Below are 24302 nucleotides of genomic sequence, written 5' to 3'. Positions count from 1 at the left end.
TTAGATTGTATTTGTTTTCAGCAAAGGCCTTTCTGGTTCATTTTCAAGGAAATAGTGAGACCCTCTGTTTCTACTGTTACTACAATAAAGCATGGTATTTATCAAATTTAAATGCCTATTAACTATTAAAAAGAAATAAGGCGTAACCAGAAAGCAAGGATAACAAATACATTGTAAACATCAAAAACACAGTTGGGGAAAAACACACTTCCCTCAAATGTAGATGTCTTGGACTGTAAAAGAAAATTAAGATAAAAAAAGAAATACATAAAAGTTAATATCTAATTTTACATAAATGTCTGTCACGTTAGGCTGTGGACATGGCAGGAAGCATAAGAATAGATATGCATAGGAAGCCATCTGAAATTAGCCAATACAATGAAAAGAAAATGTCTCAGACCTCCCTCTGTGATGTGCTCATGTTTACTGGCTGACATGAGTGCATGCACCTGCATCCTGTGGCCTGCACACAGTATCCAATCACAATGTGGAGTTTCTGTGATACTCTGTCATCAGTCAATATCCTGTTAGACAACTCCACCCTGCCCTCTAGTGAAGTCTACTTGCACTACACTGTCACAGTCCTGTTCAAAAATAATTAACCCACAGCCCCATCTACTGGTCTATTTATGAAGTGCAAAATTAAAACAGCTTTCTTTATAAAGTGTTTACTGGTACAATGTTTGACACAGTAATCATGTCAGAAAGAATTACAGAATATTTTATTACTTTTTAAAGCTACATTCAAATACATGTTAACATTAGTACTTAAAATATTTATATAAACTTTAACACTTTACTTTTGCATTATTTTGTTATTTTCTAATGTCATTCCAACCTTTGCAGATGTCAGGAAAGAAATGCAGAGAAACAATCCAAACGATTTGTTAAATGTCCTCGGCATTGCTGAATCCCAACGCAAGTTCACATTCATGCACTTAGCCCCAATGAAGGCGAGGTCCTACGACTGTGTGTAGCGGATAATCTCACTCAGGTCATAGCCTGTCACTGCAAAGGCATAGCCATCACCATCACAGAACTTGGCGCCACAGATTTGTGTGTCTGTCACACACTCATTGTGCAAATGGGCGACCTAAGAGGAAATGGGGAAAACACAAAGGCAGGGTCTCATTGAGAGTAAGAGAAAAATAATCAAATATAAGGTAAACCTGGAGGAACGGTCATAAATCGTGCCTTCATGCTGGACTTATTAAAAGAACAAACTATACTTTTTTTATTTCTTATTTTAATAAAAGTTACCTCCACACTGTTTGTCTCTGGGGTCAAAGTCAGATGCCACACCCTGACTAGAGAATCCTCGGCAGCAGACAGAAGCTTAAAAACACAAACAGATGATCAGTTTTAAAACTGCAGCGGTATGATATATACCCCCCCAAAAAAATCACCAAGAACCATCTGGACATATGTTAGAGCTAAATGAATTTAACAATTTAACTAATTATCATATTTCATTTCAAAAACTATGAATCTCTTTTTTTTTTGCCAACACAATAAACTGTAATTTCTTTCTTATCCATTTAGTTTATACAACTCACCAGTCCGGAAAAAGGTGCAATGTCTAATGAGTATATCCAGCGAGCATGGGCGTTGACCTCAGCATGCAGAATTCCCGTCACTGCCTCATAGAGACGGATCTGGCCTGTGCCATAGCCTGCCACCACTGTACCTTTCCACAACTTAACAGATGAGCAGCTCATACTGAAAGCAGTGAGGAAGATGGAGGGTCATTGTCATAGGGGAATAGAGGGAAAAGATAATGTACATTAGATTAGAGGAAGGAGGGGAACTGAGGAAGGTACAACGGACAGTGTAATGGAACATAAATTAGAGTAGGTAAGTACAACAATGTTTGACAGGGAGATGAGAGGAAAGTGCGAGTGGAAAAGGTGATTAAGGTTAGATAACAGAGTTTCATATAAGTAATTTTCAGTTGGCTGCCATTGCACCCCTTATTTTAGCTCAATTTTACATTGCTTACCAAAAATTACTCTAACACAATCAACTTCTTACTCAAAGCCAGGGATCTTGTTAAGCAGCTGAAATTCCTCCCCTGACTTCCAGACACAAAGGTTGCCCCCATCATCTGCACTGACCAGATCAGCTATGCACTCCTGAGGAGAGGAAGACAGAGACATAGTGAAGGGATTATGTAAAGAAAAAAAAAAAAGGTTGTATTATGTGAAGTGGTAATTTATTTCGGTAATTTTCCATTCATGGAAAAGGTAGAATTATCCTGTATCGACAAAAGTTCAGATAGACACATCACAGAGAATGTACTCGCTGAACTAGCAACACTAGCACACACACACCATACAAACCTGGCTACCAGAGCACTCAGAGGCCATGTCAGTGATAGACTCCTTGTGCTCCTCCAGGACCTCGGACAGGGTTATATTACTGCCTTTACTGGGAATATCAAATACGAAAATTGCACCTGATGAAACGCCTAGAGAGAGAGAGAAAGAGACAAGTAGACTGTAGCTTTATAGCCTGTATTTTCAATATGTGTAACTAAAAGAAATATATTTCACTTTGCACTTACCCACACATATATAATTCTCCCACACAGCTGATATCCCTCGAGCAAACACGGCCTGAGCTGGGACACAAATAACTTCTGTGAGTGCACTAGATTTAAAAAAAAATCTACCAGTATCTATGAATAAACTTAACAAAGCAGAAAAATACTGCTCATGTGTACAGCGTCTTCACTGCCATTTGTGATTGTGTAGTAATAATTTAATAAATTCCGTTAGAATAACCAGGTCCACGCAATGATGTTTTGATTCTGCTTGTGTCATGAGGATATGTCAACTGCACTGACATATTTCAGGAAGAACTAAGTATATTACTATTATATCATTCAGTTTTCATGCAAATAATTGAGACAGGTCAGTCTTTGACTGCCTATATATAAAGCAAATCCACAGCTTATATGTAAGTTTACCTGTAGGTGTTTCTGGAGTATCCAGAGCATGCCAGTATACCATGATGGAGCCATCTGATTCATACATCTAAAACAATGGATGTACATGAAAATTAAAGGGTGCAAAAACATATACATAAATACTTGTGTTTTTTTTTATACGTGTGTAATTTAAAAAGAAATATTCAACACCCACTTCAGCACCATCATTGTACACAACCTCCAAATTTGATGACAGGCGCTGACCACTCACCTGGATGCCTTTCTGAGAGGTCACAACCAGCAGATCACGAGAGGGCAGAGCACAAAATGCAGCCTGTTAAAAGAAAACACAGGATTTCTTTATTTTCATGTGCAAGAGCAAAAGAAAAATAAAACAATGTTAAAATGTACCCTTTAGATTTGCCAGAAACCTATTAAAGAATGTAGTAAAATTCTTAACAGTTTGTGTGGTAGTATTATTCAGTCTTGGCATGGCAGAGCATCACCAAATTAAATAAATTAAATTAAATTAATTCTTCAAAATATATGACAAGTGTATTTACATTTAGGTTAACTTGTCCATTAACTTTCGTACCCCTGTGTACGCATGGGGATACGATTCCTACAGTCTGTCATCTGATTTAAAATCATAGACTTTCACATTAAGAGTCACTCAGCCCTTAACCTCACAGTTATTGCTTCATCTTTGTTGTAAAACAGAGTCAACTGGACGAAAAACGGCCCACTCCACGCACATGTAGAAAGAATATGAAATGGAACTTTTTTGATGTTGCTAGAGATCGATGAAAGTACCTCAAGGGCCACACTAACTTCCTGTCCCACCTGCTCTCACTGTGTGACATAGCTAGAAGTTGTACTATGGCCTGACCTGCATGATCAGCGAAGTGCTTGTAGCAACATTGGGCTCTTTCGACTGCAGCTGACGGTGGGAGTAGTTGAGGCCGTCCCAGGACGCGCTGACCATGTTGACCACGTTAGCATGGACCACCGTGAAGTAAGTGAGGCGCCGCGGGGCGATGCGCAGGACACCGAGGTTGTTGTACAGCGCCGAGGCGCTGTTTTTGATCTGGATGCTCTTTTCTTTGTGATACATCGTGCAATCTTACCTTAACAGCGCAGTTTTGGAATGGCAGTGCGTAATCTGGTATCAGTCTAAGAGAAGAAATAATGGTCACCACAGTTAAAGTCTAGTTAGGTGGAATGAACGATATAAAGGCTTATACCATTATTTGACATGACAACGCTAAATATTTAACAGTAGCAGCAAGCTAACTTTAGATGTGTTAGCAACTGCAATAACACAGGTATTTAAAAAAGAAGATACCGTCACTTTTGTGTGACTACATGCATATGCGCTTGATTCAGACTACATAACAACTGATTCTTCCACTATTAGCGCTGTTGTGATGGATCATTACATATAAAGTTAGCGTAAACGAAGCACAAGTCTAGCTATCGTTAGCAACAGGATTACCTTCGCGTCCTCCGCAGCCATAGAGACAACGCCACTTCTACGTACTACGTCACCCTTGCGTGCTCGGTTGCTTAGCAACCGTAGACTATACGAAACAGAAGATACAAAGTAGAGTGCAAGGTAAGGTTTTTACTTGGACTTGAGCTCTTAATGTTGTAACAGCAATTATTTGCAAAATGTAACCTATACATGTCAGTGTTGCAGTCGAATGGTGATATGTGTGGCCATGTAACAGGTTATAATTACCCAAAATTAAATGATACACGTATGACTGACTTTCTTCTTGGTTTCAAAACACCGCGGTGAGGTTTTAAAGACCAAAAACTAAAATACACGCTTATCTTTTGCGCTTTATCTATACGCATTGTCTTATTTTTTTGTCCTATATGATGTTGATGCAGGCGATTTTTCCATCAAACAGATTCTGGGCATTATAGTTTTATATAACTACGTATTTCCCATGAAATGAAAACATGTTTTTTGATTATGCCATTCATGTTTTGTTTTGTTTTTCCTTCTATTGTTTGAGTTTCATCAGCCTCTGAGTAAAGATGCCCCGTTCAGCAGCAAAGTCCCAAGCTGACAGGGCTAGACGTATGTCGGCCGTCCAAGTGACCCCACCTCTAGCGCAGGAACTGGAAGCGGAAGATATCATTCCTGGTCGCTTAACACGCGCCCAATGGATGGACATGTTGAGCCAGGAGGATGCAGAGGAGACAGTAGGGGAGATCATGGATGAACTGTTGAGCAAGGTCATGGAAGGCTGTTTGAAGGCATACATTGAACGACAGGTAAAAATGAAAAGGTCTATACGCTTTTTTATTCTGATTTCACTTAAGTGTGAACATCATCTTATTGATTACCACTCATGGAGAGACCGATGAAATGATTTATCTTGCTTTCATTCATTTCAACAACATATAATACATGTACATGTAACATCCATGGTGTCCTTTAAGATAGCACCTTTTTCCGCATCTTGGGCCAAGAACTACTTCACACAAATTCTAGAGCAACAAATCCTGTGCCCAGATGAAGGAGAAGGACCCGAAGAAGCATGTAGAACTGAAGACTCAGAGCCTGTGCCAGCAACTTCTGATGCCTGGGCTCAAGGATGTGTACCTGTTGTCAGTGCTACCCCTCGACCTCATCCCACTACACAACAGGTACTCTTGATATGTCTTTTCTGAAAGTCTTCTCTTCACATTTCAACAAAGAGGTTGTTTGTATCCATATCTGCAGTATATCTGTATCTCTATATCCACTTCCAACAGGAGGCTGACATTCTTGAGGTCCCAGCACAAACAGAGCCAAGGGTCAACCACCAATGTAATATTATGACTCAAAAAAACAGCTCTCCAATCCAATCTGAAGACGAAACAAGTCCCAGGAGGCCTGTGACTGACAAGCACTATAAAGTGCTTAGTCCTCAGCCACGACTAAAAACTGGTCGTGAGAAAAAGCAGAAAGTCAATTTACCTCCCAAGCCTGTCCCAGGCAAATTGCTGCCAGTCCTGTCCTGCTCAGCAGAGAAAAAGTATGTGGAGGTAGAGGGTAAAAATAAGTTATATTCTGTTTCTAACCATAAGACTGGACCATTATATCAGCCTAAGGACTACCAACCCATACCAAGACTTGATCCCTCATGCCTGCCTCGACACTGCATCTTTCCTCAATATGAGATTGTGGACAAAGACTATACAAAACCCAATTCCAAGAAACCAAGTGGACTATCCAAACTAGAACCAAAATATAACAGGCAGCAAACTGAGCAGAAAGTAACCAAACTGACACCACTAACCAACTCCAAGGATCAGCCAAAAAAGTTTCAGAGGAGAAACGAGGCAGATGTCTTTCTGAGGAAAGTGTCTCCCTTTAGACATAGACAGGAAGGGATGGAATTCTCTGAGTCTCTGAGGCTGGATGCAATGGTTTTGGCCAAGGGTGTTTCTCTCCGGGATCCACAGGCAGTTGAAAGCAACCCTCTCAAATTTACACTTCCTTCCCAGTCTACCAAGCTGAGGCCAATACAAAGTGATATAGCTGTGCCACTGTTTTCAGTCGATCAGTTTACCACAGGCCGACCATCTCTGTTCACCCCAATGGTTCAGTCGAATAACTGTGACAACTGATTCTGACATTTATTTAGAACAGAATGTGGTATATGTTAATGAAATAAAAACAATCCTTCTAATGCAAGAACATCTGACATAATGTCCAATGTAGGGTACACTGTAAAAGATTTGTGTTTTGAAAAGATTCCCACTCGAGCCATTTTTCCATATATTTGTTAGCTAGTCTGCATTTGCAATACAGTGAGATATACTGCACTACATTTTAAAAAATAGTTCCTGATACACTTTGATTACAAAATATTTATTGTAATTTCTTTCATACTGATATATATTTATAGTATATGTAAAAGGTATGATATGCATTCTATCAATGCCTCCCACAAAATAGAGCAAAGATGGAGAAAGACAGATGTAACTCATATACAAACAACTTAATTGTAAACCAAAGGAAATTATTTGGTCCACCTGGTTAAAAACAATGTAGTCTATAACAACAGCCCTGTAATAATTGCTAAATTCATGAAAATTATAATGTTCAGTTATTTGTTGAAATTTTTAGTTGTTGATTCAACTGGCAGGTGTTTCTATTATTTTGTCCACCCCATTTAAATCAATGAGGGTAGACTAAACAACAGAAAAACCACTCTGTATAATGCAATGCAATTCAACAGCAGAGCTGAATCAACACCTCTTTAACACACTAACATTCTAACTGTATTAGACGGTATTAGCTTGACATTTTTAATGTAAAACAGCGTTACAACAAATAATATGAATGTAAACATATTTCAAATAAACATATTTCACTTGTTTAATAAACATTTTACCTGATTTTGACACAAATGTATTCATTGCAGCATGAACACTGTGTATTCCTGAATGAATAAAATGTAAGGGCTCATGACAAAACTGGCTCTAGAGTACCGTGCAACCCACCTTGCTGAAGCCGACGTGACGCACGACGAGCAGTGAGCCAATTACCAGTCGCCTCCGTCGCCTCTAGGCCAATCTGGGAATTATTTTGCTTGATAGCACGTTTCACTGACCCTATGCACATGTGAGAGCGCGATGAAGCGAAAGCAGTAGTGATAAAAACTTTCAAGATATCGGATTTATCATCAGTTTAAAAGCAGATCAGACATGAAGAAGAAACAGACAGTCGCAGAGGACCCAGCAGAGGTAAGACTCGCGACATTTATCATGGTTTTAACTGACTGGTGTTTAACTACTGCTTAACACACGGGACGGGTTTACTAACTGGAACACGGGCTGTTGCTTACATGCTTTGCCTGCAATTTTGCAATAATGTCTCGTTAATTACATACAGCATTAGTAGAGACGGAATTTACAAAACGGTAATACCCATGTGACAAACGCCAGGGTTTACGCTCACAAAAAACAGTAGGTAGTTACCCCAGTTTTCATACCCTTATTCTGAGTCCTTATATAGGGCCACATGTTTAAAGTTGACTCAAGCATGCTATGTTGTTGTTGTTTCGCAGATGGTTGCCTCAGACTCATCTCATGAGGAGGAGGAAGGTGAGGCTCCCATGAAAACCAAGAGGAGCAAACCTGACGAAGCTGGAGAGGGAGAGCTGGTCTGTCGCCCCGTGAAGCTGTCTCGGAATGATCTGTACAGACCTCCCACTGTAGAGGAGCTAAACCAGCTGAAAGAGGCCGAAAGCCTGTTTCACTGCAGCCTGCTCAAAATGCAGGTGAGTCCTCCGACTTACAGAGATGCACATAAGAGAGAATCATCATCGAAGACATGAGAAGAGAAGGAAAACTAATAGGGGTTATGTCTTAATTCAAGCTTGTTTTCCCATGTAAACAATAAGCTTGTCTGCGATCTGTCACCAATAACAGATGGAAGAGTTGCTGAAAGAGGTCGCCCTGAGTGAGCATAGGAAACAGCAAATAGATTCCTTCATTCAGACCATCACCAAGCTGCTCCAGGCTGTGCCAGATTCACCAGAAGTGGAGGTTTGTAGCAATGTTACTGTGAGAAAAAAAGCTTTGTGACTGGCTCCATTCCTTTCATTCGGATCTCCACAAATTCATAAACACACACCTGTAATCACATTTATTTACTCAATATCTCTTTGCTCAGGTAAGCGACCTTTCATGGCTGTCTAGTGCAGTTAAGATCCCTTTCCTCCTGGTGCCCAAAACGACAAAAGGCAAGTTCCACATGGCACCTCCTGCTTCTGTTGATCTGATTGGCAGCTACCCCCTGGGCACCTGCACTAAACCACGCATCATGGTAGACCTGGCTGTCACGATCCCAGCTGTAAGTCACCTGCCTCTTTTTTTTTTTCTTCATTTTTTTATTTTAAATGTGTCGCTTGAATCCTGGAGAGCAATGCAATTAGACATTATAGACATTAGACTCTAAGTGACACTGGCGTTGTATGTCTGCTCATCTTTCTGTCATTAGGATGTCCTCCACCCAAAGGATGTTGTGAACCAGAGGTATCCAAGAAAAAGAGCTCTCTACCTGGCAGGCTTGGCCCAGTATCTTACATCCTCCTCTGATATTGGAACCATGCGCTATTCCTGTCTCCATGGGAATCGACTCCGCCCCCTTCTACTGCTGACCCCTCCAGGTATTTTAACTTTTCATCTCAGCACACTAACCCTTCAAGAGCATTGTATTTAGTTTTCATTGTATGGATTTTTAGCAGCAATTCATTTTCTTTGCATGTGAATATTGAACAGTATGTATTTAGTGGGTTATGATTGTGACACAAGATGTGTTGTGGTGTCCCATCAAGACACTTCCAGCTTCACCGTGCATGTTCATGTGTGTCCACCTCCTGGGTTCTTCAAGCCCAGCCGTTTCCACCCCCAGAGGAATAATATCCGGACAGAGTGGTACACTGGATTGCAGACCTCACAGTCTGGTGAGGCTTGTTCTTCAGATATTATCCGTTTCACATTTTCTGTTCAGCTTTTGATCACTTTTTCTCAGACAACAATCATAAGTATATCCAGGACCAAATATCACTTTCATCAAGACCAATTTCATTTGTTTGTTACAGAGAGCAGCGAACCTCCCACTCCACATTATAATAGCTCTGTTCTGGGGGATTTACTGCCCAGGGCTCACCTCCAGTTTCTCTCTGCTGTCAGCTCCCAGTGCTCGGCTTTTGCTGATGGGGCTGCTTTGCTCAAAGTCTGGCTTCGTCAAAGAGAGCTCGACCAGGTAGGAAGCTAACAGTGGCTCTTTTACTTGTTGCACAGAGCTTATATTCTTCTTTTTACATTTTTGACACTGTTTATCTCACCTCTCCTGTATTGTTCTCTCATTGTCTTACAGGGCACTGGTTGTTTTAATGGTTTCCTGGCTTCAATGCTGTTGGCCTATTTGCTGACCACTCACAGAATCAGTAACACCATGACAGCCTATCAGCTGCTTCGAAACAGCTTGAACTTCCTGGGTAAGAACATTTTAATTGCACTAAACCACTGTTTTTATTTTTGTAATGAAAGATAATATGACACACAATATGATATACAGTGGTTGTACTTTCATTAACTTTCATCACTGTTTTGAATGTCTTGCAACTTACGCACCTTTCTGTGTGACCCTCAGCATCTACAGACCTAACAATGAATGGGATCAGCCTAGCCAAAGATCCAGACTCTACAGCTGTGAGTGGTCTAGCTCATTTAAAACCATAAACCTGGGAATGTAGTTTACTCACACTTTTGTTTACTTCCTAAATTAACCATTGTTGTCCTAATGGCCTTTATTTTTTTGCTTTTCCTTGCAGCCATCTGTTGCAGAGTTCCACAATGCTTTCCAGGTGGTGTTTGTTGACCCCTCAGGACATCTCAACATGTGTGCTGACATGACAGCTTGCACCTACAAACAGGTAAATACTGTGAAAATGAATGTGTGTGTGTGTGTGTGTGTGTGTGTGTGTGTGTGTGTTCAAAGATAATTATTTTTCCTTGGTGAGATACAGCAGAGGGTATTGACCATTTTCAAATTGGTTCTCAGCTCCAGCATGAGGCGTCTGTGTCGATGCAGTTCTGGGACAACCCTACAGTGGATGGGTTCCACAGCCTCCTCATGACCCCCAAACCCATGATAAGGACAAGTGACCACGTATTCCAGTATGACTCTGATTATTAACTAATGCAACCAAAACTATTCACAACCAGTACATCTTGTGTACTACATAAGCAGCTTCGTTTTTGGAACAAAACCTGAGTTATTTTTCTTTCGGAGCAGAACTCTTTTCACATCCTCTTTAACTTCAATTCCTCATCTTGTCTTTTCTGCTTTTCATTTCCCACTCAGATTATGTGAGCTGGTAAAGCTTCAGTCCAGCTGTAAGAAACTGAATCTCCTCAGTGAGCTGATGGACCACAGTGGGAATTATGTCCACACTGCACTGCCTTTTCTTCTGTCACTGCTTCAGCAAGGACTGGGCCAAAGGATTCACCTCCTCACCCATTCCCTCTCTCCAGACCCTGAGGTGGGGAAACATTGACATTCAGGGGCTACAGATACCCATGCCTTGTTTACTCAACTGGCAGAATGTGCACACTGATTTTTGTTTTTTTCAGTCTGAGCTCCTTTTAACAAAGTCTGGATCGACGATGTTTACATCGCTGAATTTGTTGAACATACTTCATTTTTGTTTCATCACAGTGGTCCGTGGACAGTGAAGCCCCAAAGCACAAAGCTCAAAGTCCTCTCTCCTTCGGTTTGCTCTTAAAGCCGGAGCTAGCAGCCTCTGTCCTGGAAAGAGGCCCACCTGCAGACAGCCCCAAGGTAAGTCTGTCTGTCTTTTCTGTGTATGTGTCTCAATCACATGTGCAGGTGAAACAATGTTTTGTAGGTCAAACTGATTTGTGATGAATTATAGATTTTTATACCTCAGGTAGGCTTAATGTATTTTTTCCTCATATTGAGAAAGAACTACTCAGTGTAGTCTGCATTTTTGACTACTTGTATGGTTATAAATATTTAAAAGAACGTAATACTATTGTAGTAATCTGTTTCTTATATGGCTGTCATTTGCATTTTTGCAGACTTATTGGTGTGTTGTTTATTTTGTTACCATGCTTGTGCAATGATTCATTATTAACACCTGCGTTGTTCCTGTGCTAGGCAGCTGAGTTTCGTCAGCTGTGGGGTTCTCGCTCCGAGCTGCGCCGCTTCCAGGACGGTGCCATCACTGAAGCTGTCCTGTGGGATGGAGAGAGCATGTGCCAAAAACGTCTGGTCCCCAAACAGATCATCACACACCTGCTACAGCTGTATGTATTTTATCTTGGCACAACACACTGAGAGACACAACAAGACAGCACATTAATACTGGTGATTACACAGTTGTTAGTTTGATCAGTGAGTTTCTAGCTGTACTGATAATACAAATATTCAGTCTGCTATTATGGCAACAAAACAGAGACTTTTCTTTCGGTTTTTATCCTGATTTGTAGACTACTGTAAAGAAATCTACTCAAAATATGTGTTTGTAACTACAGTGTACAAAACCTAATACTGTGTCAAGGTAAATGAAGTGTATGAATGACTGCAGTTTTTATACACTGTTAGCAGCCTCCATGGTATGCCTGATGTTCGATATTGAATGCCAAGGAATTGTAGTCGCTACGTGTTTACCCAGATATTGCTGTTATCACTGGCTCACTGCCCACTGTTTTAAACCAGGAATGTCAGTCATCAAGTCAAACGATATGTTGTGAGTGAGGTGTTAACTAAGAACAGTTAGGTATTTGACCGCAGCTCAGCTGACGGCAACTGTTGAGGGAGGAATCTCTAACTTTTTGTTGACAGAAAGAATTTCAGTTCATAGCATTATTGGCACCAGCAGATATAACCTATTAATAGTGGGAAAGTACCTGCTGTCGTTATTGCCCTGCCATCTTCCACATCCTCCCTGACTTCTTACACCCACCCTTTCTTGCTCCCCACTGCCCTACAGTAACCTTATTCTATTATTTGTATCAGAAGTCAGTGTAGATCTTAATCATGTAGGGTTGTTTTAAGTTACACATTTCTGTTTACAAAGATCATCATGTCAACATGCTCTGGGCTCAGTCTTGTACGCATTGTTGCAAATGCTTGCCCAGCCTCTGACAGTAAAGATGGAAGTGATACACCAGGTACACACAAATAGTGTCTCGCCAGAGTGGCCAGTTTGGGGAATCTTGGTCCATTTACCCTCCACCAATCAAGAGGGTTTATGTCCAATGAGGGAGCAATGTCTCTCAAGTAGTAATCTACCTGAGCCTCAGAGTCTGTGGCATAGGAGGAGCTGTAGTTGTCTCCCAGGAGCAACATCATGGTGTTTTTGGTGTCACTTCTCAATTGTGAGGGCATAGCCACCTGGCTAATATCAGGTGTGACCAGGGTCTCGTGCTGTTCATCCTTTGCGCCCACTGTAGTAGTTATCACATCTAACTTTGAAACCAGTTCATGCAGTTTAACCTTTGCAGCCAGTCTCCCTGTTGGCGTCAGGAAGCTGAGATGTTTGTGACGAGGGTCCAGCATTGAGGCAATCAGAGCTGGTTTGGAGGCTAGGTCATTGGAGTCAACCTGCGAACATTAAAATGAAATAACAGTAATAAGGAATTTATATAAAGAGGATGAAGATTGTTCATTTTTGTCAGCACTTATTCTACTAATATTATAGCCAAATATATTTTACTTGAAGCACAAAATGATATTTGGCATTAGTTTATGCCTACCTCCATGTGATTTCTAAGTGACGTCTGAACTTTCAGCTTGAACTCAGAGACCTGTTCAACATCATTCTCTTTTGGCACAAGGTGAGTCTGAATGAGGCTGAACGTGATTGGGTAGATGTTTGAAATGGACACCTCTGTTTCAGCAGATATGACTGTCGTTGCCCATTTCAGAGTTGCCAGCACAGGTGTGAAATTCTCAATTATTTGCCAGCAGTCATCTTCAATCTCAAGGGTCTGGGCTTCTTGTCTGTTGGTGATTGTGCGATCAGAGAGCACGGCTTTAATGGCCCACCGTTGCTCAAGTAACCGTTCAAACATATCGCAGATAGTGTCCCATCTAGCTTTGCTCGACTGGATAAGCTTGTGCTGTGGCAGGCACATCTGAACCTGCTTGTGCTCCAAGGCCTCACTTGCCAGCAAGTTGTGACTGAAGTGCCTGACTAGTTTCCCGGCAGCAACAATGATGCGGACCAGATCCTCGCTCAGCCCATCACTGACTGCCAGCTGCAATGTAGTGGCAAAGCAAGTGGCATAGTTCCAGGTAACACGGGCACACGCGTGGACTGACAAGATGTCTTGTGTGTTGTTATGAACACATGCAGTCACTTTCCCAGCAATACCCCAGGTCTGCACAGTGTTGAGCAGCCTCTCTGTGATGCTGTCAGTACTAGTGTGGCTGTCTGACGATAGCTTGTGTGTCTGCAGCACAGCTGACCTCCCCTGCCAGTCTTCTGTTATGAACGAGCAGGACACAGTAATGTACTTTTGAAATGGCAGGGCTGTCCAGAAGTCAGCAGTGAGAGCCACTTTCTCCACTCTACCAAGCTGCACTACAAGCTCCTCCACCTTCTCATGGACGTGGCCTTCAATAAGGCGTGTGATATCACCAGCCGATGGCATTTTATAATTATGCACTGTGTATGCAAGTAGCTCACGAAAACCATCCCCATTAACCACGCTGATGGGAAGCATGTCCTTCTCTATCATTCTGGAGATGAGTTCAGTCACCTCTGCGTGTGTTGCCAGCGACACACCGTCATTAGGCATTGTGTCTGGGTGCTTGTTTTTGATGTGGTACATCATGCTGGTGGTGCTGCTCCTGTACTTCAGTTTCGTGTCGCACATGGTGCAGTGAACCTCGTCGTCCACTTTGATGAAAATGTCCCACACAGAGCTCCGCTTCAGGCGCTTCCTCTCTCCATAGTCACGCTCAGGGGGGTTGGTGGTCATGTTCACGTTTGGTGACATGATGGCAACCTGCATGATGTCCGAGTTAGCGGCACTCTCCTCCTCGATGCACTGAACTGTACAAATCACCGGTTTCTCGTCTTCGTCTAGCGGCGCCGTGGACGGATGGTGCCTGCTCATGTGGTTCATCATGGAGCTGGTGGCTCCGCCGCAGTACTTCAGCGTAGCGTCGCATTTCGTGCAGCGGACGAAGTTCCCCACTTGTTCAAAGCAGTCCCACACAGAGCTCCGTCTTCTCCCCGTACGCTTCATGTCTTGTGCAGCTAATGTCTGAGCCGAGTGTTTTTTACGTTAGCAAGTTAGCTAATGCTAGCGCTGACTGTCATCGCAAGAATGGGTATTTTGGGTAATAAAAAGACGAAGTTGTGACCCGTTTCACTTCAGCATATGCCCTGACAGAAAATAATAGTGATGTGAGTGTAGGTATGATTGTGTTGAAGCCTCGTTTTAATTTTAAGATAATATACTTATTATACATCAGACATGCAGATATCCCCGAATCCTGTATGCGGTACGTGGGGGCGATGGTGGATGACGTCATCAAGACGGGAAGTGAGGTAAATCGTTGCTTATTTTTAATAATCATATATCCATGCATCAAATTCAAAATAATGTCGATGAGTTTCATTGAAAACAAATAGAATGTATTTGTTGGTATATATTCTTGTATGGAAACCCTGCAATGTTTGTTAAATGTTTTTATCTGAAATGTTGTGGGGGTGTTTGTATTGCTGTGGGAATATACCTTTGATTATTGATGAATGTATATTAAGTTGGTGTGTAAATGGTTTAAACCACCATAGGGCATATCAATGTTGCCGTTTCATTGCTAAATAAATACACTCTTTAATAATGTATTTGTACACCATGTGTTTAATGTGTGTTATGCGTTTCAGATGTCTAGTACTGGAGAGGAGGAGAGTTTACTGGTGGTTCAGTCTTACGATGACCTGAGTAGAAAACTGTGGAGGCTGGAAGGTCTGCCTCTCACCATCACAGCAGTACAAGGAGCCCACCCTGCACTCAGATACACACAGGTAAAGCGTTTTGTTCTAAACAGGGAACTGCTCTCATTAGTGTAATGGTTAGTACTAGTAAGCTTGTACGTAGTACTGGTAATTTTGCATAGTTTTAAAACCCACTTCAATGCAGCTGGTATTGATAGCTGTATTGCAACTGTAAGTTTTGAGTTTGGTTTTGTGACTGCTCTAACATTTAAGTTGTGCCTTGAAGGTCTTTCCCCCTATGCCACTGAAGCTGGACTATTCCTTTTTTGAAAGAGATAAAACGTCCAGATCATTGGTGCCAAAGGAAGGAAAACCATGCCCTGCTTATATCACCCCCATCACAGGTTAGTGTTTCCTCCACAAACCAACTAATTAAAAAGCTGTTAATTCTAATTTAATGTTTTGAAAACTATATGTAAGTAATTTCTGCACATATATGAATTTTCATTCTCACTGAAACATACTGTAACATCACTTGATTTGTCTGTTCCCCGGGTGGCTACATGTGTGTTCCCTGTAATTTTTTCCACTATCTGGGATGACAACAGGCAAAATTACAGAATAACTGAGTCCAAAGATGGAAAGTTACAGCCACTTAACCACAGGCATTTAGCTATACAAATGTATATACCAATGTATCAGTAACCCTTGTTCTTGCAGTGATCTGTCACATGGAGGGGAGTGGAAAGTGGCCTCACGACCGCCTCGCCATACGCCACATCCGAACTGCCTTCCACATCCGTGTGGGAGAGTTGCTCAAGAAGCACCATAATTATACGTGCAGGCCCTGCCCCACACACCTAGATGTCTGGAAGGTATTATTTTGTGTACATGTCCCACACATGTCTGTGAACTTGAACTTTACTATGTTATGGCAATGTAAAACAGGTTTTTTAAATTATAAGTTTGTAGAACATCCATTTTTGTCATTGCACTTCACAGTATTCTGTTTATTTATACTGTCTTTTCTCCTTATGCTTATGTATCCAGGATGGCTTGGTGTTCCGCATCCAGGTGGCATATCATCGGGAGCCTCAGGTGCTGAGGGAGAGTGTGAATGCAGAGGGCCTGCTGGTTGTAAGGGACAATGAGGAGGCTCAAGCTCTGGAGATGGCCACCATTCACAAGCCTCTACTTACCAGCACATTACATGGGTAAAATTAAAACAGCAACACAAAGTAGTATGTGTGTGTTTGTGTGAGAAAGCAGGGTTGTAGATTTCCTAGTGGTTCGCTCTGTATTTTCAACCCTACACGTTGCTGTTATAACTATTAAATACAGTTGGTTTTTTTTCTGATTATGTTTTCACTTTCTTAACTGTTTGACCTACTTTTCTTCCTTTGTGTCACCTTATTTTGTGTCTGTTCTCTGTTTCTTTATTATTTTTGTTTGACCTACATGCACCATTTCCTCCTTTTTTTTTTTTTTTTTTTTTTTTTTGCTCCATCTTATACATGTCATCTTGTTGTTGGTAGGCTTCAGCAGGAGCACCCATGTTTTGGGGCAGTGTGTCGCCTGGTCAAACGCTGGCTGGGGGCTCAGCTCTTCAGCGACGACATTTCAGAGGATACGGCAGACCTGCTGGTGGCGTCGGTTTTCCTGCAGCCTGCACCCTTCACTCCTCCTGGGTAAGTAACACTTTTTTAATAATCTGTCCACCTCATCAGAGCCATTTTTGAATATACATCTTGTTCACATCCCTTTGTTCCTTCAGTAGGTCATGTGAGTGAATTTTCTGTATTCCTCAGATCTCCTCAGGTGGGCTTCCTTCGCTTCCTTCATCTGCTCTCCTCCTTTGACTGGAGGAACAACCCACTGGTAGTCAACCTCAACAACCAGCTCACAGGCAAGCACTCTCACGCGCTCGCCTTTTCCCTCTGTGTCACACAAACAAAGCCCTCCTGACCTCCTTCTATCTACACACCCGACATACTTTAACATCCTGCTTGTATGCATTGCTGTTTCAAATCCGAGTTTAATTGTTGTTCTCCTCTCTGTCACGTGTAGCTGCCGATTACACAGAAATCAAGAATGACTTCATGGCCTCCAGGGAGTCTCTGCCTGTCATGTTTATAGCTACGCCTAAAGACAAAAAGGCATCTATGTGGACCAAGCGAGCACCTAGTGTACAGGTCAGTGGATTCACAAATACAAATGCACAACTCACACTGCTACACATTTAATAGATTAGCACAATTCCAAAAAAAAATATTAAACATTACAATAGGTCAGTACATAGAAAAAGATAAAAGGGAATCTTGACATCAAATAGGTCACAAGCTTCTTTACAAAGAATATCACAAACAACGGTGTAGAAAAGAGTTACATGTTCTTGGCAGAGAGCAGTCGCATAGTTTCCCAATTCTGGAGCCTTTCCTTAGTGCACACAGGTCTCCTGGATCACACTGAAAAAGATTTCAAACTGTATTTAAATAAGATATTGATAATGATTTACTGTTCATAAGTGAACAGTAAATGTACCTGGTAAGAGAATGAATTTATTGTTCTGAAAAGATATTGAGATAATTTACAGATGGACAGATTTATTGCATTACATACCAAAGGCAGATAGCCATGCTTTTTTCTCAGAGCTGGAAATTGATTGTTCTGAAGTCTTTCCAGAACCTCATGTAAATCATTGATCTGGAAATGCAGAAATTATTTAAAACATTTTTTTTTAAAAATTAAAAATATCACCAGACTATGAAATAACAAACAAAATTCGGAAGAATTTCCATCTGAAAAGACCGACGGCCTTCTAAGCGAACTCTTTGAAAGCAATCCTTATGTTTTTGGAGACCATCAGGAATAGCTCACCAGTTGCTTTTCATTGCCGTCCTCTGTCGTAGAAAAATAAGGTAAATGTTTTGTTTTGTATTCCTCTGTTTGGATCTGACCATGGCTGTAATAAAAGAGTCCAGCAGCACACAGTAATGTACAGAAAAGGTGCACACACCAGCTTCCCATGGTGCGTCACTGACCCAGATAAGCTTCCTGCGCTCGCCCACCTTACACCCCCTACAAGCCCAACACTTATACTGAGCCTCTCCCAGCATCCTCTTTTTATAACGGTGGCGGAGAGCAGGAACTTTGTCCTCTGTGATGTCATCATTGGCTTAATTCACCATGCCTAATTACAATGTTCAGGAATATTTCCATTTTACTTTATCTTGTAGCCCAGATTGCATATATCAATTTCTTGTAGAATTAACATGCCCACATTCACATACTTCCAAAACTGAAAATGTGTTTCAAAACAAATAGGAACAGATGAGGAGAGTGAATTATTCTGGTGCGTAGTCTCAATTCCTCCGAATGACCACTAGAGAGCAGACTGTGATGGAGTGAATCTGAATGAATATTGGAGCTTCTTTCTGAATATACAAAATGCCTACCATGACCATGGCCACAGAAATGTTAATTAGCGATGCACATATAATTAATTCAAGTTAGTTTGAATGAAAATACATTATCCTTATGAGTGAACATGGGTTGTAATTTGGCCCCTTTGTGTAATAGTTGTCAAAATACAAACCAACTATCGTACTTGGGGGCAAGAGTATCCATCATTAGATTAAAATGCTGAAATAAATGTGCTTGTCATTCAGTAAGAAGAGGGCAGGGATTTTACAACCACTTTTCCCTCAAGTTATCTCAGACTTTTGGACCCCACTGTGTTACCTCATATTACCTGTGTTTTGATCCAGCTGTATATCTAAGTGACTTTTTGCACTAATGTAAAAGGGTGTGCTTTCATCATACCAGTTGAAACAATACTCTATATAATTCTCTATATAATGTTATTTATATTTCTATTGCCTTTTCGCATCTGCAATTGTTGGGTCAAATTTTCATGTGTTCTGTGAAATTGTATTCCATTGCTAGTGTGGCTGTACAACCACAACGATGGTCTCTATATTATATGACACTTCAGAATGTCCAAGGCTGCTTTTGGTTATGTGTTCAGATGCTGCAGCGTGTGGTGATGGTGGCTGCAGAGAGTCTTAAAGTACTGGAACATCAGCTGATGGACGCGGGCCAGATACAAGATGTCAGGGTTGGTAACAGGTTCTCACCACTCCACTTCATCGTAAATGATCTACTGTCTGAGCGAACATATCAGCATTGTGATACACGCGTCTGTGTTTGTGTAGGTGGTCATGCGCCCTCCTCTGGATGCCTACGATGTGTTGATCCACCTGAACCCCAAGCAGGTTCCCCTTCTCGGCCAAGCAGTAGACCCTCCCGCCCTTAACTTCAGCAGGGGCGTCATGACTGGTGGTGTGGCCAAGTCTGGAGGGGCCCTGCCTGTCATCGACTACAACCCGGTGTCCTTCTACCTGATGGAGCTCAGAGTGAGTCTAATCTGTCAGCGATGCACTTCATGTTAGGAAGGCGTGGTTTTATTAACAACTTGTTGACACAGGATTTGAGGAGAAAATGTGAAGCAGGGTTTAGTCACAGTTGGGTTGTTACTGGTAATACAAAAAAAAGGAATTGCAGAAAAGCGCAATACCCAGTGAAACTATTCTGTGCTTGCATTGTTCACAGAATCACAACATCCAAGCGTGAACTCTGTTAATGGAGATTTTCTTGAACTTTCCTATTTCAGCAGTTAACTTTTTCTTAATGTTAATCACCTTCTCCATACACTCTCATGCACATGACTCATATGTTTAAGGATGTTTCTCGGCAAGAGTCTTGAGTTGTTATTCAGCAAACTTGGCAAGAATGTAGGACCTCTGTCTTTCTCTTCATCTTTCTCCCTCTGTCTTTCTCGCTGCGTCTCTCTTCCTGTTCTTTCTCTGAATCTCTCATGAATGCCATGAAAGGAGCAGCCAATACATTGTATGCATTATTTGAATAAATTTACACCTAGCCAGTAATGATGGGTCACAATAGTCAATCCATGAGCTTAGACTGAGCTTATCAAACAGAAGTTGTTAAATGTAACGGCTTGCAGAGGAAGTAAATTTAAGTATCTAACTGATAAGGTTTTCGGATGCTGCCATGTTTTTAAAAAAAAAAAAATAATAATAATAATCTACTTAGTAATTAATCTGCTTTGTTTTTTGACAAAAGTCTGTCATCCTGTGACCTGAACTTCTACATCACTTCCCCTGATTTCTTTTTTAGGATGCGTTTGGAGACTTTGCCCTCTTCTTCTGTGATCCCTATGGTGGAACAGTGATTGCAGTTTTATGGAAACCAAAGGCCTTCATCTCAATGCCTTTTAAGGTAAAAGATAAGTCACTCATGTCCCAGAAGCATCCATATAAGAGAAAACCCTTTTGCTAACAGCTTGCTTTGTCATCAGCATTGTATTATGTGTCACCTTAATCCTGCCCATTCTCATGTCACCATCTATCACACCGACCTTATGTTAAAAAAAAATGTTTTCCTTCATCACACATCGCAGACGTCACAGGTGTCCGCTCGGAGCGTGGAGGTGACTGGGGAGGACGTAAAAACTGTTCCCAATGTTGAAGCGATACTGGAGGACTTCCGGGTCATGGGAGAGGGCTTAGTCAAATCAGTGGAAGCCAGGACGGAAAAATGGTCATTTTAGACTACTCAGATGTGTATACACACAAAAACACACACACACATATACACACATCACTTTGACCAGATACATTAATTTTAGTATTTGATATTTTCACTAGTGATTGTTTATTGATACATTTATTTTGTTTCTGCCCGACTTATTAAAAAAGGAAAACATGAATGAATTTTGGACATCTTGTTAACAAATAATATGTGTTAATACTGTTGATGTTGAGGACCAGCCATGTTTGTTTCGGTGAAGCTGTATCATGTCCAATAAATGCATATCTAATCTTTTGATTTGACTGCCTACCAATAAGTGTATCTGTCATTGTTAATGTACATTTACAAATCAGCATGTGTTTGTTTGTTACAGTAGAGCTTAAATTATTAGTTTTCTGTTGGTCCACTTATCAAAGAAACCAATCAGCAATTTTAATAATCAATCATTTAAGTAATTTTTCAAAGAGACTCCAGCTACTCAAATGTGATGAATTGCTGCTTTTCTGTGTTTTCTGATGTAGTAAATGGAATATCTTTAGTTAGATTGGTGGCTTGGACAAAACAAGCAATTTGAATGTATCTTGAAACTGATGGTTAGACACTAAAAACTGTTCTGAACCATGGCCATCGATGCAGCTATGTAATGCAGCCTGTGCAACATTCGGTATAAGACTAATTCCAAAGCACAAACGCAAAAAGAGCAGAGACATGATTATTAAGCAGAGACATGCCAGTTGACTTGCCAGCTGCTTTTAAAAATTCTTAGAAAGGGACTCTGACTGGATTTAATTTCTAATGAATCTGTGAATGGATCTTAGAGCTACCATCTTAAGTTGCTGGTTTAACAAGCGAGAGATAATCTGTAATCGAAGAAACACTCAACAGGGAATCTTGACTGAATGAAACAAACAAACACACAACACTAGACAGTGAACAGTAAAACAGTCACAGTACAGTAAAATCCTCAATTGAGTCATGTAAGCATTGCAGTACAACACTTCTGGTTCAAACTTGCATAATGTAATTCTGATCAAATAGCCTTAAGGAGGAGGGGGAGGACATTCACATTTCCATCAGGCCCCTTATCATCACAAAGAAGAGATGAACGATGGTTCTTACAGTAAGCTGTATGTATGCCAGCTGTACATGAATCCTGCAACTCATATTTACAGAACATAACCTTTACTTTGCTTGTGTTGCAAATTGTACCAAATGTAGCAACTATACTAAATATAAATGTACATACTGTACTCAAAAAACAAATCTGACAAACATATTTATTGCTACATTTCTGTTTTTTATGGTTAGTTGTCCACTCCAGTGTAATCGCTGTGTCTTCATCATTAGTTAATTTATATTCACTCACGCAATATTGTCTGTATCCCATTACTGTAAATGCAAAACATTTCTTCCTTGTTTATTGTTCCACTGAAACACCCTCTGCACTCTACACACAGCACCAGAGAATTGCCACACTCCTCTGGTTTACCAGGAACCGCAGTAGAATTTGCATCTGGTAAATTGAAGCTTTGTGTTGTCATCTTGTTTATGTCTCCAGTTGCTGGTTTATCACAACCTCAGTGACGATCTACAGGACGTGATGCACCAATTAAGCTTTTCCTGCATATCTGCTATGTGTAAATGCAGAGTTGTATTTATGGGAAGAAATTATCATAATATATGTGGTTAACCACCTTGTGTACATCCTTGACAGTAAGTAATGCACTAGGGAATACAGAAGGCCTTTGTGTTATAATCTGTGATCCAGATGCAGATGGAAATGGTAGTTAAAGGTGTACAGTGAGAACGCTTGTTGCGTGACAATCTCTCTCTTCGTTTGTCTAAGATTTCAGCTGGACAGCCTCCACAGGTTACTGAGAGGGCGATAAAATCTGAGTTGCATGGGGGGGGGGGGTTCACAGAAATATAAGAGGTTTAATTACTGTAAATATTTTAAAGGCAGCTTGTTATAGCTAACAGTGAGTCTGAAGAAAAAAAAAAGGTGTGTCCATTATTAAATGGTCCTGTGCCAGCATATACGTAGATCTGCGGTATCAACACTGTTAGACACATACACTTGTAATGTCGTGTACTGGTTGATGACGAACTGCTCACACCGTGAATATTACAGCTTATAAAAATTCTTAATTGCCATGCGATGTGTATGTGTTTGCGTCTCAGCAGCTGTTGACAGAGAAAACATTCTTTTGATTACAGCGCTGCATAATTACAGAGAAAGTGGAAATGTACTTGAGGCAGGCTTTAGGAACTATGCACCGGATTCAATATAACAGAGAGAGAGTGTTATAAATTATATCATCTGATCTTGACATCGTGATGATTTGTGTCCCTGTGAACACCTTTAAGTGATTCACCAAACAATAATCACAATTTTACAGTTACTGGGAACCTGACCTGGCAAGAAAGTAACACAGTACCACCAAATGTGGTCAAAGTATTGTTGTGCATTAGTCACTGATATCAAGACCTGACATGACTGCAGATTTCTCTTTAATACAATTTGAACTGACATCGTGGGGCTTTTTGCCAGGCCACACATTCAGTTATCAAATAAAGCTTATTGCTGTATCGCAAACTACACACATCCAGCCATTAATAAAATATTTGAGACCATGACATGGTTAAAAGTGGCTGAAAAAACAGAAACACTACTACCAAGTAAGGGTTTGTTTTTTTTACCATAGAGCTTCCTTAAGAGATCAAAAAATAGAAGATTTGAAATGATGAACTGGACAATTACAATTTCCTGCTCTAGGTCTAGAACTCCGGTGTATTAATCCTCTAATTTCAGTGTCTCTGTCTGGCCAGAGGCAGTGTGTTAACTTGCGCCGTCTGTCGTAGAGATATCAATCTTTCTTCATCTGTCTGCACCTGTCCTGACTTCCAGCACCTGATGGAAAACAACTGCCACACTGGCACTCCTACTGCAGACAAACACATCTGGTAGACACATGGTAGCCTACATATTGCCCATCAATCACGGACATTCAAAACAGGCGTCCATGCCATTTCCTTAGGACCTTAGAGTTTTGAAAGAAAAGAAAGAGAACAAGAAAAAACAATATGTATTAAACAGTAACTTTTTATTGTTAAAACTTATTTTTCCCAGAATGCGGACAGAGATATGATTTTGGTTGGGATTCTAGCTTTCCCTAATGTTTGTGGGTAATACCATTCTTTTTTTTTCCTTTACCATTTACTCTCCTGTTTTTCAGCAAACTATTCCAGGAAAAGTTGCTTAAAACCATGTG

At 40.9% G+C, this 24302-nt stretch overlaps 5 protein-coding genes across 6 annotated transcripts; 2 read left to right on the top strand and 3 right to left on the bottom strand.

Annotated features, from left to right (window-relative positions):
• Positions 1 to 154: 154 nt before the first annotated feature.
• wdr54 (WD repeat domain 54) lies at positions 155 to 4465 on the bottom strand. Of its 2 annotated transcripts, none has more exons than XM_023401529.2 (10): positions 4425 to 4465; positions 3819 to 4102; positions 3201 to 3263; positions 2969 to 3035; positions 2564 to 2620; positions 2331 to 2467; positions 2032 to 2132; positions 1557 to 1719; positions 1261 to 1335; positions 155 to 1093 (listed from the first exon to the last, which is right to left on the bottom strand). In XM_023401529.2, exons 2-10 carry the CDS (start codon positions 4041 to 4043, stop codon positions 962 to 964), a joined length of 1020 nt encoding a protein of 339 aa, XP_023257297.1. In that variant the 5' UTR covers positions 4044 to 4102; positions 4425 to 4465; the 3' UTR covers positions 155 to 961. The 2 variants fall into 2 exon arrangements, with proteins under 2 accessions (XP_023257297.1, XP_023257299.1); XM_023401531.2 differs by having other exon boundaries at positions 2340 to 2467.
• On the top strand, positions 3808 to 7330 carry c20h2orf81 (chromosome 20 C2orf81 homolog). Its single transcript, XM_023401526.2, has 4 exons — positions 3808 to 3944; positions 4954 to 5215; positions 5384 to 5590; positions 5699 to 7330. Exons 2-4 carry the CDS (start codon positions 4976 to 4978, stop codon positions 6554 to 6556), a joined length of 1305 nt encoding a protein of 434 aa, XP_023257294.1. The 5' UTR covers positions 3808 to 3944; positions 4954 to 4975; the 3' UTR covers positions 6557 to 7330.
• Positions 7331 to 7538: 208 nt separating this feature from the next.
• Positions 7539 to 21346, top strand: nol6 (nucleolar protein 6 (RNA-associated)). Its single transcript, XM_023401538.2, has 26 exons — positions 7539 to 7678; positions 8002 to 8214; positions 8366 to 8482; positions 8610 to 8789; positions 8937 to 9105; positions 9274 to 9402; positions 9541 to 9704; positions 9819 to 9939; positions 10095 to 10153; positions 10276 to 10377; positions 10506 to 10621; positions 10809 to 10986; positions 11163 to 11285; positions 11625 to 11773; positions 14955 to 15030; positions 15370 to 15510; positions 15707 to 15824; positions 16141 to 16295; positions 16471 to 16634; positions 16956 to 17108; positions 17229 to 17326; positions 17488 to 17612; positions 19448 to 19537; positions 19635 to 19835; positions 20617 to 20718; positions 20900 to 21346. Exons 1-26 carry the CDS (start codon positions 7640 to 7642, stop codon positions 21047 to 21049), a joined length of 3432 nt encoding a protein of 1143 aa, XP_023257306.1. The 5' UTR covers positions 7539 to 7639; the 3' UTR covers positions 21050 to 21346.
• Positions 11767 to 14978, bottom strand: LOC111651566 (E3 SUMO-protein ligase ZBED1-like). Its single transcript, XM_023401539.2, has 2 exons — positions 13226 to 14978; positions 11767 to 13073 (listed from the first exon to the last, which is right to left on the bottom strand). Exons 1-2 carry the CDS (start codon positions 14723 to 14725, stop codon positions 12525 to 12527), a joined length of 2049 nt encoding a protein of 682 aa, XP_023257307.1. The 5' UTR covers positions 14726 to 14978; the 3' UTR covers positions 11767 to 12524.
• Positions 17714 to 18471, bottom strand: LOC147819404 (cocaine- and amphetamine-regulated transcript protein-like). Its single transcript, XM_087172738.1, has 3 exons — positions 18298 to 18471; positions 18040 to 18123; positions 17714 to 17885 (listed from the first exon to the last, which is right to left on the bottom strand). The coding sequence occupies exons 1-3, from the start codon at positions 18445 to 18447 to the stop codon at positions 17778 to 17780; spliced, it is 342 nt and encodes a 113-aa protein (XP_087028864.1). The 5' UTR covers positions 18448 to 18471; the 3' UTR covers positions 17714 to 17777.
• Positions 21347 to 24302: the final 2956 nt, after the last annotated feature.

This window comes from Seriola lalandi, unplaced genomic scaffold (assembly GCF_002814215.2).
Source record: "Seriola lalandi dorsalis isolate HSWRI2012SDOR001 ecotype SW California unplaced genomic scaffold, Sedor1 jcf7180002053690, whole genome shotgun sequence".
NCBI classification, from domain to species: Eukaryota; Metazoa; Chordata; class Actinopteri; order Carangiformes; family Carangidae; genus Seriola; species Seriola lalandi.
The sequence above is the reverse complement of the archived record's forward strand: the minus strand, read 5'-3'. Positions and strand labels throughout refer to the sequence as shown.